The sequence below is a fragment of the Macrotis lagotis genome, chromosome 7 (assembly GCF_037893015.1).
Source record: "Macrotis lagotis isolate mMagLag1 chromosome 7, bilby.v1.9.chrom.fasta, whole genome shotgun sequence".
Lineage (NCBI taxonomy): Eukaryota > Metazoa > Chordata > Mammalia > Peramelemorphia > Peramelidae > Macrotis > Macrotis lagotis.
This window is the reverse complement of record NC_133664.1, coordinates 190,899,145-190,919,180: the sequence shown is the minus strand read 5'-3', so window position 1 is coordinate 190,919,180 and position 20,036 is coordinate 190,899,145. Positions and strand designations below refer to the sequence as shown.

Below are 20,036 nucleotides of genomic sequence, written 5' to 3'. Positions count from 1 at the left end.
TTAAAATATGCTAGAAAAATATATGAGTGAATGAGTTTTTTAGATGCAAGTGAGCTATCAACTCAGTCAAGAAAGAGATTTGTCTTTCACCCTGAAGGGAAAGTCTCTGAGAAAGAAAACTGTCAATTAAGCATCATCATCTTCACGTTTCAATCTACCAAAATATGCTCCCTTAAGTCTTCCTACCTTTCCTTCCTTCAATACATCTTTCTTATGCCTTTAGGATTTTCTTCCATAAATATAAACAGGACAATTATTCCAATTATTTCCAAAGATTTACAGGCTTTGTTCTCTATTTGATATTTTTCCTTTTGACATCTGCATCCGTTTCTTACGGCTAGTTTTTCGGCATATATCTGTCATGGCTTTCATTTTCATCTTAATGATTCCCTGAGTAGTTTATAAGCTTTTTGAGGGCAGGAATAAGGTCCTCCATTAATTGGCCCTGAACAGTTAAATAAATATTCAAAATTCAATTAAACATGCCATTCCAATAAGTTATTTGTCAAGCTCATGTTGAGAGAACCCTGAACTGAGAGTTGAGGCTAAGGTTTTACTTTGGCATCTGCCATTTAACTAGTTATGTGGACTTGACTCTATTATTGACAAGAAAGCCATTTATATTTTTAAAATTTACTTTCCTCCTCTGGAAAATGACTGAATTGTAGAATCACCCATTTGGAAGGCTTTTTAAATCATCTAATCAAATCCATATCCAAAGAATAATATTTTCCACAATGTTTCTGATCATATAAATTCCATTTGAAGACTTAAAGTCTTGATTGATACCTTCAAAGGCAGCACATCATTTTGTTGAAAATTGTTAGGAGTTTCTCTACCCCATCCCCATTTCATTCTGGTCTGCCTGTCTGCAACTTTAGCTCTTAATTCATATTTTAGATATCTAATAATTATATATATATATATATATATATATATATATATGTATGTATGTATGTTTGCATATAAAAATTTTGAAACTATGAAACTTTGACACATTAACTCTCTCATCTATAAAACCATATACATGTTTATATCCTTATTTACTTTTCCTTCCATATTACACATATACAAATATATATGTATATATGTATATATAATATATAAAATTTCTTTTTTAAAACTGTAATTCCTTGTGTAGCTTCATTAACCTCTTAAATAATTTCTTTTTTCTTCCTCATTGGAATCATTTGTGAATGGTTTCATCTAATCTAACACTCAAGTTCATTCATCATTCATGAGATGTCTAGTCAGATAAAATCTTATGCTCTAGAATCTTGTCTTTTTTATGAATTTTGAAATTTTTTTCAATGTTTAGGGTATGTATTAGAGTATGTATGCTTTATGATTCCTTTTTATGTATAATTAACTCTAATTTAGTATAGTCATTTAAATCCAAAGTTGCCTGATAGAAAGAGGCTAGTTACAAAAAAAAAAAATATGATGCAGATTTGGGAAATAAAAAATGTAAAGATTTAGAGAAGCTTCACAGTTTTAAAGTCACAAGATATAGCAAATACTAAATGATTTTTAAAAAAAGGAAATTCACTTTATTTAAGCCAGATACAAATAGTTTTTGATGTGGGAATCATATTAAATTTAGTTAGGTTTATTTATAGTAATCTAGACCATCAATTAATTAGAACGGAGGTTACAATAAATAGGAACTAGAAAGAAATCTAGAGTTAGGGAGACTGAAAATTGCATCTGAACTAGTCAAACAATTCCTAAAAATTGGAAATTGAAAAATGACATAAATTTTGACATTGAATATCATTATTTCCTTGTGAAATTGAACTGATTTAAAATAGTTGCTACAACAAGGAAACCATAAGACCTCAGAAATTGCATTGGTCACAAAGTACCTGATTTACTTGCCAAAGAGAGAAAGAAAGAGCAGCCAAGAACAACTCTGGCTTAGAATATAAATTAATTTGTAAAACATTGTGGTAGAGGATGGCAAAACATCATAAACATATGACCTTTTCAGATAGTTAATAACACTGCATATGAAAACAAGTATTCAGAAATCTTATCTTATGGCAGAAATGAGCCACAACATCCCAAAAACTTACATAGGTAAAACTGGAAGGAAACCCAATAGGCATAACATAAAACAAAATTTTCAACAGTTTTACAAAATTCCATCTTCATTATTGACAATGAATGGACCATTACTAAACCTAAGTATAAATGGGACAAATTAGGGGAGAATGATTAGACAAGATACCGCACATGTTAAGGAAATTCCACATTTGTCATATGCTGCAGCCTACTCTTAGACATTCTTCCACCTCTCCATTGTCATTTGTGTAGTATTCATTGTTGCTTTTAATTTATGTCTCAATGCTATATACTAATCCCAGAAGAATGTTGCATTTAAGAAGAAAGATCCTTATTTTCTTGCGAAACTAGGATTCATAAAAAGAACTTTGTAGTTTCTCAAAAGCATTTTAGTTCACCCATTGCTTGATTCTGGGTTCAATTATTGGAGATTCTGCATTATTCCAGGATTGATGAATTTCTTCCATATTTTAGCTGAAATCAACATTTAGTATGGGGAATAAGGTTGAAGGAAGGTACTAGATCAATATTAAGAATATAGAATTTCATAATAGGGCATTTACTGTGTACTGTCAATCAAGAACATATACTTATGGAAAAACAAACCATTTCCTAAATCACTGTACATTATATCAATATCATTCAATAACAGCTTAATAATATTCAATTGAGAACCATGCACTCTGTAATTCTTTTTCTTTCCCCCCTCTTAGGCAGTGCTATATAATGATCGTTCAGTTTTAGAGAATCATCATGCAGCTGCTGCATGGAATCTCTTCATGTCCCAGCCAGAGTATAATTTTTTAGTCAACCTTGACCATGTGGAATTTAAGCACTTCCGCTTTCTTGTCATTGAAGCAATTTTGGCCACTGACCTGAAGAAACACTTTGATTTTGTAGCCAAATTCAATGCCAAGGTAACTAGAATTATACCAGTCTTCATTTTGTGGTTAGACTAAAAGCTGTTAAAAAAAAAAGGAATCATGTTTAATGACCAATATCTATGTGTTTGTGAAATTAAAGTAATATAGAAACATTCCAAATAGAGATATTAAGAATAATCAAGTTTCTATAATACTGACCATGCAAATATTATATTTGACTTCTTTCATGTATTGCATTGTGTTCTCCAGTTCCATAAGAAACATTTCCATGTGGTTTCATTTTGCTTGCTTATTTTAATTTGATATTTTAACCTATTTTAAATATATATTAAAGTATTTGCTATTCAAATATGCTCAAATACCAAAGATAAATTTTGCTAGATCTAATATAAAAGTTCCACAGGTTAACTCAAAAAATTTACAGAATTTATCTACTTTCCCTTCTGAAAGTTCTGAATAAATTATAACTTAATTACACTGAAATAATGTTTTGGAAATTTCAACATAATTCATTAAGTAACCATATATGATCAATCACTCTTTTTTTTCCTTTAATTTTTTTAACTATATTAATAATTGAGCATGAAAATAGAGGTATTTTATGTAATTCGCTTCCACTAATGTGCTGTTTCACTGCTTTACCATTTTATGGAAGTGAACATGGATTCTCACATTAAAACTGAACTAGACACTTATTTACAAACAGTGCCAAACTGGAAAAGTTTTTAGTATAACCTTGAAGATGTACTATGCATCTGTGATCCAAGCAGTAGTCTCATAAATTTAGAGTCTCACTATCAGCATCTGTTTATGAGAAGGTTTTGTTGTTGTTGTAGTTGTTTTCTTTATGATAGCCAAACAAAAAGATCCTCTAGGAAGTTGTGTAAAGAGTCCTCATATCCATGAAATCAAGAAATCTTTAAGTAAGTTTTCTGAGCCATTTCATAGTAGAGAATTATTGGTTTGCAGATACATAGTAGATGCATAACAACTGGTATTCTATTCTAGAGTCTTGTTTGATATTGTTTCACTGAGGTAAAACAAAAATATTTTCTCTTTACTCAAAATACAGGTGAATGATGATGTCGGTATAGATTGGACTAATGAAAATGATCGTTTATTGGTTTGTCAAATGTGCATAAAGTTGGCTGACATCAATGGACCAGCTAAATGTAAAGAACTTCATTTACAGTGGACAGATGGTATTGTCAATGAATTTTATGAACAGGTAACTGATCAAAATTAATATGACCATTAGCCTCTCCAAAATTGAACTTTTGCGATACTGAACAATACGTAAGTCTTTTTAACTGTGCTCGTCTTTCCCCTTTCACACTTTAATCTCTTTTATATCAGTAGCATTGACAATTGACAACTGATTATTGATAGACATATTTTAAGAATTTATAACACATTTTTCCTGAATACAAAGAATATTCAAAGCTTCTTATAGTCTCATAATTTTAGATTAATTTGAGAATTGATACAGATGTAATTTGAATCTGAATTCTCTCTTCTACTTTCTAGTCCGTTTTTGTAAAGAAATTACTATTGGAAAGTCATAGAGAACAGAGAGATACAGTGTTTTTTTACCCTTGCTCTGAGAGCAACTTTAATGCTTCACTTTCTCAAAAAAAGACATTTTTCAAAAAATTATAACTGTGACCTCATATTCTGGATCAAAAGAAATACCAGCATGGGGCCGCTAGGGGGCGTAGTGGATAAAGCACTGGCCTTGGAGTCAGGAGTACCTGGGTTCAAATCTGGTCTCAGACACTTAATAAGTACCTAGCTGTGTGGCCTTGGGCAAGCCATTTAACTCCATTTGCCTTGCAAAAAACTAAAAAAAATACCATCAGAATCATTGTACATATACCTTTGCAAATGAACAAGGTGTCCTATCTCTCCATCATTCATTCAAAACCCCTTTGTTCTCAAGGTTCTACAGTTCAATTAATTATCATTCTTCAGTCAGTTATGACCTTTGTGTTCTTCGACAATTTCTCTCTGAGTGTGGCTTTCCTTATGTGTAAAATGAGTGAGGAAGAATATATGACCTCTGAACTCCCTTAAAATTGTTAATTGTGATCCTGTGATTCTGTATGACCATCCTCTATTTCTCATGATTCTTCTCCGTATTCTTCCATTAAATCTTCCCACAGGGAATTGATCCAAAGTCCTAGGGGCAAAGCTCTTTGTCTCTCCTATGATTGCCAATGAAACAATTTCACTTTTAGCCCTATTGTTGCTCCTACATTATAAAATAAACTAGAATCCAAAAGGAGGTTGCAGCTAAAATAATATTGCTTACCGATTTCCTTAGTAACTCATATATTGGTAACCAGAATACTGTCAATTTCAATTTTTCGAATGTAATTTGATGCTTTTCCTGTTTCTCTTCTCTAAGTATTCATATACACTTATACATAAATCACTTACCACATGTCTAATATATGTGTACATATATATGTAATGTATATATACATACATATTTTGTATTATGTTTATATATATATATAGATATAGATATATATAGATATATATAAATAATTTTGGATAACTTAAGTTCTTTTCATTTTTCTAACTTTTAACTGCTGAAACATTTTCCAACCTAGTTTTGGTCATCTTCCCCCATATACTCCGTTCCACTGAAATTATTAAGTACTAGTTTTTTTCCATTCCTATTTAATTGGAAATATAATATCATGTTCTTGCTATAATTTAAACCTCCTCATTTTCTTTAACCAATATTGGTATATAAACTGAAATTATTTTCACATCAATATTATTGCCAGTTATTATTCTGAGTCCTGCAATATCAAAAGATTGCATTTTCCCTGAAATTTTCTTCTAGATTATAAATTAAACAAGAATCCAAAAAGATGTTGCAGTTAAATAATATAGCACATAAGTCTCCTTGGAGATACAAAATAGTTGGTAGAGTTGGTTTTATCATACATCTAAGAACAATCCTAAAATGAACTTTTATTTCTAGACACTAGTATTCATCATTCTTTACCTCCCTGTAGCATTTAAAATCGTTGACAATATTCTCTACACCATTTGCTTGTTTCTATGATACTGTTCTTTCCTAATTCTTTTCCCTCCTGCCTAGTCATTCCTTCCTAACCACATTTAAAGAATCATCATATCTCTCCTTTCATTCCAAACATCCCCTTGTATTTGAGAATGCCAAGATTCTATTCTGAGGCTTCTGTTTTCTCTCTGTGCATTCTCTCAGTGTTATTATCAGATCCTTTGGGTTCATTGAACCTAATTCATCAATTAATTTTTTAAATTATTTTATTTTTTATTTGCCTTATTTTATATTTTGTATTTATTTATTTGTATTATTTATTTTCTTTATTATTTTAATTGTTTTAATTTTTTGAATTATTTATTTTGAGCTTTACACTCCCCCCAATCTTGCTTCCCTCCCCCCACCCCCACAGAAGGCATTCTGTTAATTCTTTACATTATTTCCATGTTATACATTGATCTCAGTTGAATGTGATGGCAGAGAAATCATATCCTTAAGGGAGAAAAATAAAGTATGAGATAGTAAAATTACATAATAAGATACCTTTATTTTTCTAATTTGAAGGTAATAGTCTGGTCTTTTTTTCAAAAATCATAGTTCTTTCTCTGAATACAGATGGTATTCTCCATTGCAGATAGCCCCAAATTGTCCCTCGTTGTTGCACTGATGGAATGGATAAGGCCATCAAGGTTGATCATCACCCCCATGTCTAAGCGATCTATATTTCCAGTCCCAGTAGCTCTTCTAAACTCCAGGTGCACTTGAAGAATTCATCATTGCACATTTCCTTTTGAGTGTTGTAATCATTTCAAACTTAAAATGTCCAAAATGGAACTTATTATCTTTCCTTCAAAAATCTCTTTTCTTTATATATGCCCTCTTTCTATATAGAACATCACCAATTTACTTGGATTTTTAACTTCAACAGATTATCTCTTTTTCTTATTTCTATAAGAAATCAGTTACCTCTGTGCATTCTGCCCCCACATTATAACTTGTTTGGATCTGCCTCCTCTACACTCATGAATTCACCAGTCTAATTCATAAATCCATCACTTAATCCCTGAGCAATTACAACAGTCTTTTCAGTTGTCCCCTGCCTCTCATCTTTCCCCTCCCTAATCTTCAACACAATTATTTTAAATTCTAGACTTGTATCCTTTTTAATATATTTTTCCAATTATATGTTAGAAAAGTTTTTCAACATTCATCCATCCACTTGCATAGTTATGTTACACAATTTTCTTTCATCCCCCTTCCCATCCCCCTCCCCACAGTGGCAGATAGTCTAGTAAATGTAGTTTATGTACCTTTGTGTTTAACATGTTTACATATTAGTCATTTTCTGTGTGGGGAATTAGAACTAAGAGAAAAAAAACATGGCATAGAAGGAAAAATATAAGAGGATTTTTTTTTAAATGAAAATGGTGTTCATTCCCATTCTGTGGTTTCTTGGGGTGCTTTTTAAAATTTTTCATCATGAAGTGACTGGTTTTGTCCATAATTGGTCTCCCGGGGGTGTTTTAGGTCTCTGAACTAGAGAGAATTCATCAAAAACTAACAATGATTTTCTTAGTGTATACAATGTTCTCTTGGTTCTGCTCCCTTCACTCAACATCAGTTCATGTAATTAATTCCATGCATCTCCAGAGTCCAACCATACAGGACTGCTTATACAAAAAATAGCATTCTATAACTTCATAAATCATAACTTGCTCATCCATTCTTCAATTGATGAGCATCCCTTCAACATTCAATTCTTTGCCATTACAAATAGAGCTGCTATGAATATTTTGGAACATGTGGAAATTTTCCCATATTTTTATGATGTATTCTGGATATAAGCCTGGGATTGGTAGTGCAGGGTCAAAGGGTAGGATCAGTTTTATTGCTCTTTGGGAATAATTTCATATTGCTCTCCAGAATGTTTGGATAGGTTTGCAACTCCACCAACAATGCATCAATGTCCCAATCCTCCTACAACCTCTCAAACATTTATCATTTTCCCTCTTTGTCATCTTAACCAATATGATAGAGGTGAGGTGACATCTCATGGTTATTTTTATTTACATTTCTCTAATCAAAAATGATTTGGAGTATTTTTCATATTATTATATATAGTTTTTATTTCTCTGTTTATATCCTTTGACTATTTTTCAATAGGGGAATGCCTTGTAATCTTACAAATGTGATGCAATTCTCTATATATTTTAGAAATAACACCTTTATCAAAGCCCCGAGCTATGAAATTGTTTCCCAGCTTTCTGTTTTCCTTCTAATCTTGGCCAGCATTGGTTTTATTAGTACAAAACCTTTTTAATTTAAAATACTCAAAATCATACATTTTTGTAATTTCTAATGTACTCTATTTTTTGTTTGGTCATGAATTTCTCTCTTTCCATAGATCCAACAGAGTATTTCTTGTTCTATTAATTGGTCTATGATATCTTCCTTTATGTCTAAATCCTATACCCATTTTGTTCTTATTTTGATATAGGTTATGAGATATGGTTCTGTGCCTAGTTTTTGCAATATCATTTTCCATTTTTCACAACAGTTTCTGTAAAATAGTGAGTTCTTACCTCAGAAACTATTTATCAAACAATGGATCACTATAGTCATTTACTATGGTTTCTTTTGAACCTATCCTAATCCACTGAATCATTTCTTAGTTTTTTTTTTTTTTTTGGTTTGTTTTGTTTTTTTGCAAGGCAATGTAGTTTAAGTGGCTTGCCCAAGGCCACACATCTAGGTAATTATTAAGTGTCTGAGGCCACATTTGAACTCAGGCACTCCTGACTCCAGAGCCAGTACTCTATCCATTGGGCCACCTATCCATCCCAACTGGATCATTTCTTAACCAGTTCCAGGCAGTTTTGTTTACTGCCACTTTATAATATAGTTTTAGATCTGATGCAGACAAACCACCTTCCTTCCTTTACATTTTTTATCAGTTCCCTTAATATTCTTAACCTTTTGTTACTCCAGATAAATTTTGTTACTATTTTTTTCTACCTCTGTAAAACAGTTAGTTGGTAGTTTGATTGGTATGACACTGAATAGGTAATCTAATCTGGGTAGAATTCTCATTTTTGTTATATTAACTCAGCCTAACCACAAGCAATTGACATTTTCTCCAACTGGTTAGATCTGACTTCATTTGTGTGAAAAGTGTTTTGTGATTGTGTTCATACAGTTTTGGGGTTTGTCTTGGAAGGTAGATTCCCAAGCATTTTATGCTGTCTGCAGTTATTTTAAATGAAATATCTTTTGGGGGATCTTCCCCTTGGACTTTGCTGTTCATATAAAGAAATTCTGGTGATTTATGTGGGTTAATTTTATATCCTGCTACTTTGTTAAAATTGTTAATTGTTTCAAGTAGTTTTTTTAGATGATTTTTCAGGTCATATAAGTAAACCATCATATCATCTGAAAAGAATAAAAGTTTTGCTTCCTCATTGCCAATTCTGATTGCTTCAATTTCTTTTTTTTCTCTCTTAATGTTAAATCTAATAACATATCTAATACTACATTAAATAGTATTGGTGATAATGGACATCCTTATTTCACCTCTGATTTTATTGGAAATGTTACTAGTTTAAGAATTTCTAATTTAGTATTTGATTGGGGGTTTTTGATTTGTTCTTTCTCTAATTTTTTAGTCGCATTCTTAGTTCATTGATCTCCTCTTTCTCTATATTATGCAAATAAGCATTTAAAGATATTACATTTCCCCTAATAACTGCCTTGGCTGTAGCCCATAAATTTTGGTATGTGTTGTCTTATTATTGTCTTTATCTAGGATGAAATCATTAATTCCATATATGATTTGTTATTTGATCCATTCCTTCTTTAAGATGAGGTTATTTAGTTTCTGATTAATTTTAGATCTATCCCCCCCATAGCCCATTATTGCACGTGATTTTTATTATATTATGATCTAAGAAGGAAGTATTTACTGTTTATGCCTTTCTGCATTTCATTATAAGGTTTTAATGCCTTAGTACATGGCCAATTTTGTTTAAGCTCCATGTACTGCAAAAATATATATTCCTTGTTATCCCCATTCAGTTTTCTCAAAAGGTCTATCTTGTCTAGATTTCCTAACATTCTAATTACCTCCTTAACTTCCTTCTTATTTATTTTATGGTTAGATTTATCTAGATCTGAGGGAAGGAGGCTGAGAAATCCCACCAGTAGATTTTTTGCTGTCTATGTCTTCCTGTAACTCATTCAGCTTCTCCTTTATGAATTTGGACACTATACCAGGTATATATACATATATATATATATATATGTATATATACATATTTAATAAGTATATAGATTAATTTCCTATGGTGCCTTTCAAGAAGTAGTTTCCTTTCTTCTCCCTTTTAATGAGATCTGCTTTTGCTTTTGCTTTGTCTGAGAACAGGATTGTTTCCCTGATTTTTTAGCTTAGGCTGAAGCATAATATATTTTTCTCCTCCCTTTCACCTTTATACTGTATGTATCTCTCTGCTTCAAATGTGATTCTTGTAAACATATTGTAGGATTCTGCTTTCATTTTATACTTTTATTTATCATCCCATTCACATTTATAGTTAAGATGAATAATTCTGTATTTCCTTCCAATTTACCTTCCCCAATTTATTTTTTGTCTTTCCTGTACTCTTATGCCTTTTAACAATGTTTTGCTTCCTTTCCTCTTTAACTTTGGTTGTAATTTTCAATTTATTTTCATTTATACCTTTGCTTTCCCTTTTAGTAGTCCTTTCTCCCCCCCCACTTCCCTGTAGAGTAAGATAGATTTTTAAACTCAATTGTCAATCTATATTATTTCCTCTGTGATTTAAATCTATTGAATACAATTTATGCATTTATTCACACACTTCCTTCTTTCCCCTCTACTATAGTAGGTATTTGTGCCTCTTTACCTGGTATTATTTATCCACTAATACCTAGTTTTCTCCTTCTTTTTATGTTTTTATTCTTTTAACAGTCTTGTACTTACATCACTTTTATCAAATCAATCCCTTTTTATCTGACCTGATAGAAGTATTATCAAAGTACTAACAATCAAAATACAAAGGTTGATTGATTCATTGCTTGCTTGATTGATAAGCAGCATTGCCTCATAGTTATTAAGTACTTTCCCCTTTTCTGTGACATTAGAAATTCACTTCTCAAAAGTCATGAATCATATCAAATTATAATCCCATTGTACCTTACTCCCTTTTCAAATACCCTCATTGGATACACAGTCCTCATGAGTCAAAGCATCATGCGAAGCAAGATCATTATTTGTACTCCCTAATCATACTCAGTCCTATACTCCCCCCATTGCTCTCCCCAACCATGGTACTTAAACCTTCATTATCTATAGTATGGATTAAGATAAAATCATTCCTAATCTCTTTATAGCCAACCCTTCCACCCTCTAGTACCTAGTAAAGCAAAGGCACTTCTGATTTAATTAACTATAGAGTACTGGGGCCCTCTGAAGGTCTTTCTCTTAAGAACTTTACAATTAATTGTAAGGTATTGGAGATACTGACTCAGGACCTCCCAGCATAGGATGCCCTCATCTAAGTTCTAAGAGCAAGACAGAATTAAAATAGATCAAAGGAAACATGAGATACATAAATTTAGAGTAAGCACCCCAACTTTTCACTGGGCTATTTGTCTCAAACACAGTAATATCATTTTGGTCTTCTTCAATGGAAAGATAAGCACCAAGCTTACCAATATCCTCTAAATCCAAACTCTTCAACTGTATTCAATTCTTTAACTATCCTATGAGAAACTACAATTCTCAAAAGTTGCAGGTGTTACATCTTCCCTTGTATGGTTGTATACAATTTAACATTCTTGATCAACATTTGTTTGTTTTGTTTTTACCCTTTCCCTTTTCCCTTTGTATGAATCTCTTGAGTCTTGTATTTGGAGAGTAAATTCTCTGTTCAGTTCTGGTCTTTTTATCAGGAAATTTTGGATGTCCTCTATTTCATTAAACATCCATATTTCCCCCTGACAGAATATGCTGAATTTTGTAGGGTAGTAAATTCTTGATTGAAATCCAATTCTTGATTTGCTCCAGAAAATATGGTATTCCAGGTCTTCCAGTCCTTCAGTGTTGAAGTTAATAAATCCTATGTAAGTCTGATTGTGTTTCCTTTGTATTTAAATTGTTTTTGTACTGCTTGTATTTTCTCCTTTATTTGAGCTATGATAGCCCTGTGAGTTTTTATCCTGGGGTCTCTTTCTGGAGGAGTTCTGTGTATTCTTTCAATGGCTATTTTGTCTTCTTGATCTAGCACATTTGACAATTTTCTCTGATAATTTCTTGAATGATATTTTTTTTATCTAGCATTTCTAGTAAACTTGTAATTTGCAAATTATCATCCCTGGATCTATTTTCCAGATAGTTTTTCTTAAAAAATACTTTAAATTTTTTCAGTTTTTTTCAGCCTTTTTACTTTGCTTGATGGACTCTTGGTGTCTAATGGATTCATTGCTTTGTATTTGTCCAATTCTAATTTTTAGGGTTTTATTTTCTTAAGTCAACTTTTTTGTTTCCTTTTCAAATTGGTTATTTTCACTTTTTCCTGAATTGCACTCCCTTTCCATTTGATTGATTTGAGTTTTAGGTGAGTTGCATTCCTTTCTCAGTCTTCAATTTCAGTGTTACTGGAGTTGTATTCATTCACTTGGCTCATTTTATTTTTTGAATAGATATGTTCTTTTTCCAGTCAGCTATTTTTACTTTTAAAGGTGTTTATTTGTTTAGTCAATTTTGTTATAATTTTCCTACATGGCTCTCATTTCATTTTCCCATTTTTCTTCTTCCTCTTTTCTTTGGTTTTTAAATTCTATTTTAAGCTCCTTTATAAAGTTTTGGATTTGTTTGTAAATCATAGACTCCTTTGAGACTTCCCATGTAGGTAATTTGTCACTTATTCTTCTGAGGTGGCATTTTTAAATCATCTTTATCTACATAGTAGCATTTGATAGTGGATGTTCTTTTAGTTTTTTTGCTCATAACGATTGTTGAAGCTCTGCTCCTAGGGTATAGGGGGTATAGACCTGAGCTTTTTGTGCTGGGCTTGGGGTCTGATCTCTGCCTTATTGTTGGACTAGATGTTGCCTATGCATTCCAGGTTTTGCCTTTATAGAGGTTTGTTTCCTTCTTTATGTTCAGGCTCTGTCTATGCAGTGGTTTATTCCCTACCCAGACCTGTCTTTTATTCCAGTATTACAAGGGTTTAGACTTTGTTTGGGGATGGGACCTTCTGGGACCTATACTATTCTCAAACTATCAGGGCCTGGACTGCACTGTAGCTAAAAACCTCCCACTGACTTTCCCACTCTCCCAAGTAGCTGGACTGTACTTCTCCTTTTCCACCAAGGAGACATACTTCCATTAAAGATCCTTCATGATGTCTATGATTGAAAACTTGTTTTGATCTTGTATTTTTTTTGGTTGTTTCTGAAGCTTTATGTCTATGTATAGGCTTCATTTAGTGTTGATTAGGGAAAAGATGCTAGCTTCAAACTACCATCTTGACTCTGACCCAGATGTCCCTGACGGTTTCCTTTAAGAACTTTAGAACTGATTGTAAGGCACTGGAGACACTGACATCTACTACCCAGCATAGACTGTTCTCATCAGATAAAGTGCTGAACTCTAGGAGCGAGGCTAAATTAAAGTAGCTCAAAGGAACCATGAGATCCATAAATTTAGAGTAAATACTCCAGATGTTCACCTGGACTATTTATGCTTGATCTGTGGTAGACTATTCTGATCTCATTTTGGACTGATCAGCCATAGTTGGATTCTTTGATTTATCTCAAATATGGTGATATCATTTTGGTCTTCTTTGATAATAAAGGACAAGAATCTCCAAATTGTCTAAGTACAATCCCTTCAACTGTAACTATTCCTTAACTATCCTAAGATAAATACACTTCTCAAGAGTTAGAAGTGTTATCTTCCCTTGTAGGGAATGTATTTTGGATTCTTAACTAGCATTTGTTTTTTTTTTCTATTTTTTATTCATCTCTTGAGTCTTGTATTTGAAAGTCATATTCTCTGTTCATTTTTGGTCTATTTTCATTGAAAATTCATCTTTTTCCCCTGAAATAATAAGCTGAATTTTTTAGAGTAGTTAATTCTAGATAATCCAAGGTCTTTTGTCCTTCAGACTATCATATTCCAGTCCTTCCGATCCTTTAATGTTGGAGCTGATAAGTCTTATGTAATTTTGATTGTTCCTGATAAATTCCTTCTTTTTGGCTGTTTGCTTTATTTTCTCCTTTATTTGAGATTTCTGGAATTTGACTACAATAGTCCTTGGAGTTTTTAATTCTGGGGTTTCATTCAGGAGGTATCCTGTTTAATCTTTCTAGGACAATTTTTCTTCTTGATCTAGTATATTAGGACAGCTTTCCATGATAATTTCCTAAAAGATATTTTCTAGGCTCTGTTTTTGATCTAGCTTTTTCTTGTTTATCAATAATTCATAATTATCTCTCCTGAATATAAATTCCAGTCATTTGTTTTTCCTTAAAGGTACATTACATTTGCTTCAGTTTTTTTCCACCTTTTGATTTTGATGTAATCTTGGTGTTTCATAGATTCATTAGTTTTTATTTGCCTAATTCTAGTTTGTAGGTTTTATTTTCTTCAGTTTGCTTTTGTGTTTCCTTTTCCAATTAGTTTTATTTTTCAGTGAGTTGCATTCCTTTTCCTGTTGATCATTGACTTGTAGATGAGTTGCATTCCTTTTCTAGGTGGTTGATTTCATTTTTTGATGAGTTACATTCTATTCCCAGTTGGTTATTTGCTGGACTGTGCTTAGAAGCCCCTCACTGACTTTCTCACTTCCCCTGAAGAGACAGACCTTCACTATAGATCCTCCTTGATGTGTAAAGTTGAAAACTTGTTTTAATTTTTTTTTGATGGAATCTATAGTTAACAATATAGAGACTTCATTTAACATTGTGTAGGGAAAAGCCCTGGGAACATGCTAACCCTAAAATCCTTCCAACCAGAGTATTTCTAGTACCCCAACCATGGCACTAAAACACTCCTCAACTAAAGTATGTAGTAATACAAGATCATTTCCTAATCTATTTGTGTTTAATCTTTCTAAGTACACTCCACACTCTGCTCCTAGTGTACTATAATTATTCTTAATTAAGGTCATGTATATAGAGCCTCTGAGTACTCCTTTTCCCTCTGTCTCAATAGCAAATACTACCTTCATGATTAACATATTGATGATGATCAAAGATTAATTGCTAAAATTATGTACTCTTACATAATGCAGTTGTGGACCAGGTTAAAAAAAATAATATGAGCTAAAGAAATATTTCTTTCTTATTGACTTGATTTCATTTTAATTGCCCTTTTCACTTAACTGTTTCCCTACAGAAGAGTAATGAGGTTTTATAATTTCTAGGGCGATGAAGAGGCCAGTCTTGGGCTTCCTATAAGCCCTTTTATGGACCGTTCTGCTCCTCAGTTGGCAAATCTTCAGGAATCTTTTATTTCTCATATTGTGGGACCATTGTGCAACAGCTATGACTCTGCAGGATTGATGCCTGGTAAATGGGTAGAAGACAGTGATGAATCAGGAGGAGACACAGATGAACAGGAAGAAGTAGAGCAACCAGTAGCTGAAGAGGAAACTTGTGAAAATGCTGAATCTGCAGGTAAGTTAGGCATCAGTTCCCACTTGTATTTTTCCAAAGAAAATTCCCATAACCAGAATCAAATTATCAGCTTCTCATTTATTAAACATACTGGTTTCAACATAAACATCTCTTCTTGGTTTACTTCTAAATATCCTACCCAAACAATATTGGCTGATGTGATTTACTATGAATTATAGAGCATATGTAATATGATATAATAATAATAGAAAGAGAAGAGAGAATAAATTTATGTAGTGCCACTTGGGGTCAAATGCTTCATAAATATTATCTCATTTGGTCCTCATAATAACCCTGGGAGGTAGATGATATTATTATTATTATGCCCATTTTTATAGATGGGGAAATTAAGGAAAAAATAGGTTAAGAGACTTACCCAGAGTTACATAATGGGAAAGACTTCTCAACTTATTATAATGTCAGCATCCTGTAGATCATAACTATAAATATATATTGATATTAAGATAGATATATGGGACAGCTAGGTGGCACAGTGGGGTGACTAAGTGGTGCAGTGGATAGAGCACCAGCTCTGGAATCAGGAGCGCCTGAGTTCAAATCCGGCCTCAGACACTTAATAATTACCTAGCTGTGTGGCCTTGGGCAAACCACTTAACCCCATTTGCCTTGCAAAAAAACCTAAAAAAAAAGATATAGAAATAGCTTCAGCATTACTCTTTCACATAAATAATCCTGTTCTCTAGTTCAGGAAGAAATGTTTCTTTAGTCTCTTTTTGTTGTTTTACAATCCAATGAAGTTATGTGACTTGCTCAAGTTCACGCAGCTAGGTAATTATTAATTGTCTGATTCTGGATTTGAATTCAGGTTCTCCTGACTCCAGGGCTGGTGCTCTATCCACTGTGCCACCTAGCTGCCCCTCTTAATATGCTTTACTACTTTGGCTCTTCATTTTTGTGCATAGGCTGGCATCTGGTACAAGAACCAAAGTTTACCCCTCATCTTTCTTAAGCATGAAGTCCTTCCTTGTTTATCTCTAGAAGCTAAAGTTTAAAATTTTTGGTTAATTAAAAAATAACTTGGGTCAAAAAACTTTCATATTCAAGTCAACATTCTTTAACTGCCTAGTTATGTTTCATGTTCCCTTGTGAGATGTCTTTTTCTTATATTTATTCTCCTTCACCAGGAGACAATAAGACTCTCCCCCAAGTATAAGTAAGCATTTCCTTGTTCAGTGTAAACTGGCCTTTTGCATACCTTTTCTAGTTGTTACCAGGAAAATATTAGTGAATGGTCTTCCCCTCTGAGGAAATAATATGATGAGATTATTTCACGTACTTTACACAAACTCCAACAGCCAGATTTTCCTTTTCCCACCCTTAACATAGTAAATCATTGGAAATTACTGTCTCTCTCTCTGACCTTTGATATGTTTTGTTCCTGTGACTTTTATAACCTTTTCTAAATGTAAAAGAATTGCTTGAATAGACTTAAAGAACCTTAAGCATAAGTTAAGGTGAGTTGCCCATCTGGATCAAACCAATGAAATCATTGTTTTGAACTGAAGGAGAGGGAACATGAAGTAATTGAGAGCACAACCCTTTGAATCAAAAGACGTGGTTTCAAAATTGCCATAATCATGGACTTCCTGTCTACAAGTTTCTTCCATTCTCTAAGTCTCAGTTTCTTCCTTTATAGTATTTACTTCTTAGAGACATTGAATAAAACACTATATAGATGTGAAATTTTCTAGTCCTAGCACAGCAGAACATGAATTGAAGGAATTTAATAACTATTTGTTGAAAAGAATTGATGAATTTGGGAAATGTAATTTTTCTGCTTTCATTCTCCTTCAGAATTTAGTTCATTCAGAATTATTAATTCAGAAAATATGTGTCCTGGTCCATTTTGGTATTCTGTTATAGATACCATAACCATTCCCATTCCTATAAATAGAGAATGATTTTTTTGCAGCATATCCTTGCATATAAAAATATTTAATGCAATCTAGCCATGTAGAAAGAATATGTAAATCTTTGAAAACCATATTTCTCAACCCTCTTATTTTATTGATAAAGAAACTAAGATCTTGGGAAGGAAAATGACTTTGCTAATGATTTTAAAGCAGCTGCATTATTTAATTATTTCATTCTTTCTCATTTCAGAATTGGTATGGTCTTTAATTAATAATCAAATAGCCTGCTATTTAAATTCAAGTTCAGCTGAAAACCTCAAATATGCTCTGGTATCTCCTGAGGTTTAAAAATTTTGGATGTTTCCCAGGAAACACAGGATTACGTGTCTTAATATGCAATTCTGAGGAAAGAGAGGCTTTTAAAAATTCTTGTAATTAAATCTGAAAGATTCCTGCCGGGGCCTAAGAACTTTCTAATGAAGCACTAAGCTGGGTTTAGGCTTGCAACATTGAAAAGCTCTTTGTTCACAGTTCAGAAGCTTCCAGTACTGAATAATTTGGTCCATTAGACCACCTGCAGACTGAAATCTATGCACATTTTGGAGGTACAAACATTCTTGTATGCTACCTTATTAAGTAAAATTTACAGAGAGGTTTATTACTGAAGTTTTATATCAGTTACAGGGAAACCATTCCTTTCTAAGTATGCTTCATAAAAAAAAAAAGAAAAAGAACATTTGAACTTTGCAATAATAAATTAATCATCAGAATACAGTTTCCAAAATATTAATAGGTGAAATTGACATCTTTAGCAGCAGAACACTTGCTACAGCTATGATTATTTGTATATGGGTGAGGCAAATAATTTACTTTCATTTTTTCTTTCTTTAACCAGAGAATGTTCTGAATTCCGCTATACTGCAGTAGTCCAGATATTATTAACCACCTCTAATATAATCTAATTATTAGCCACCTCTAAATATGAACCACAGGCTAAACATGAAATCACTCTGAGAATAAAGCGCATATACCCCATATATATGTATATATATATATATATATCATATTTACATATTTCATGTATATGTATATATATATATATATACAAACACACGTACACATATACAGAAAAATAGCGCTAATTACATTTTGTAGCACAAATGATATTCATGTCAAGTTATGGAAGAAGGAAAGTTAAACAAGATTCAGGTCATTACATAAAAATTGAGTACTTCATCATATAAAAACATAGAAGCCTAGGATTCTGATCAGTAAGGGGTTTTTAGAGATCTATCCAACCCTTTCATTTTACAATTGAGGAAACAGGGCTACTCAGTAAAGGGAAGTGACTCAGAAGTTATCATTTGCATACAGATCTCTCTTTTTTTTGGGTGACCTTCCTATTTAAATGGTTTTTAATGCCTTTCATAATTGATTCTGAGTCTTTCCTCCATGAAAAATTTGCCTTGTAATTGATAGATCAAAACATTTTCTCTTGATTGACTGAGTACAATAATTCAGTTAGTATTTTTTAAACATGGACTATGTACTAGACACTGTGCTAAGCACTGAGGATACAAAGAAATGGAGAAAAAACATAGCACATGCTCCTGAGTACTCACAACTGAATAGGGAAGTCCTGATGCCAGTATGTATGTATAATGAATGATGAATCAGAAAGATGAGAGACTAGAGGCAGACAACCAAAAGGCTTTTTTAGTTCACACAGGAGATAAGCTTTGTGCTAGAGTAGTTGTAGTATCAGAAAAGAGAAGAAAGCATACCTAAAAAATATTATGAACAGAAAACCTACAGAAATGAAAAACTTATTGAATATGAGAGGAGTGAGAATAAGGAGTAAGGCTGACACTAAGCTGTGAGCCCAGGAGATTGACATTAATTGGTGAGGTTAGGAAGGTTGGAAGGTTCTGGGAAGTGAGGTAATGCAGAAAAGTAATAAGTTCAGTTCCAGACATGTTTAGTTTATCTATAGGATGTCCAGTTCAAAATATCTAATAAATAGTTAATAAATTAAAACTTAAAAATGCAGATTTCTGTTCCTATTCTCCTAGAAACTTTTACTTGTATTATTTGTTATACTTTCTTCATTAAAAAGTAATTTTTTTTCTTTTTTTCATGTATGTTATATTAAATTTTCATATTTAAAATAAGAAACTGGAGAACAGAAACTAACAGAGAGGTGCTATCTCATATTCAATAGGGTTTCAATATGAGAGTCATAAACTAAAACATGAAATGAAAGTATTTGTCTATTAACTGTTTTTAAAATATTCTGGCCAATTTGAAAAGAATAATAACATCATTGCATAGTTGTAAAACCTAAAAAAGGTACTTGTTATGGGTTTTACAGTGATTTGTTCAAATGCAGTTGGAGTAAAAGATCTAACTGCCTCAGTCACATTTTAAAGAAATTCAGATATTAAATTGGACTTAATTTCATTTCCTAATGGGCAC

At 32.4% G+C, this 20,036-nt stretch overlaps 1 protein-coding gene across 2 annotated transcripts in view; it reads left to right on the top strand.

Moving 5' to 3' along the window:
- Positions 1–20,036, top strand: part of PDE3A (phosphodiesterase 3A) — a 399,420-nt gene that overhangs the window by 374,965 nt on the left and 4,419 nt on the right. For both annotated transcript variants that reach the window (XM_074194319.1, XM_074194320.1), the window contains 3 exons: positions 2,778–2,981; positions 4,021–4,176; positions 15,435–15,687. In XM_074194319.1, coding sequence (XP_074050420.1) covers positions 2,778–2,981; positions 4,021–4,176; positions 15,435–15,687 — 613 coding nt within the window. The remainder of the gene's footprint in view (positions 1–2,777; positions 2,982–4,020; positions 4,177–15,434; positions 15,688–20,036) is intronic.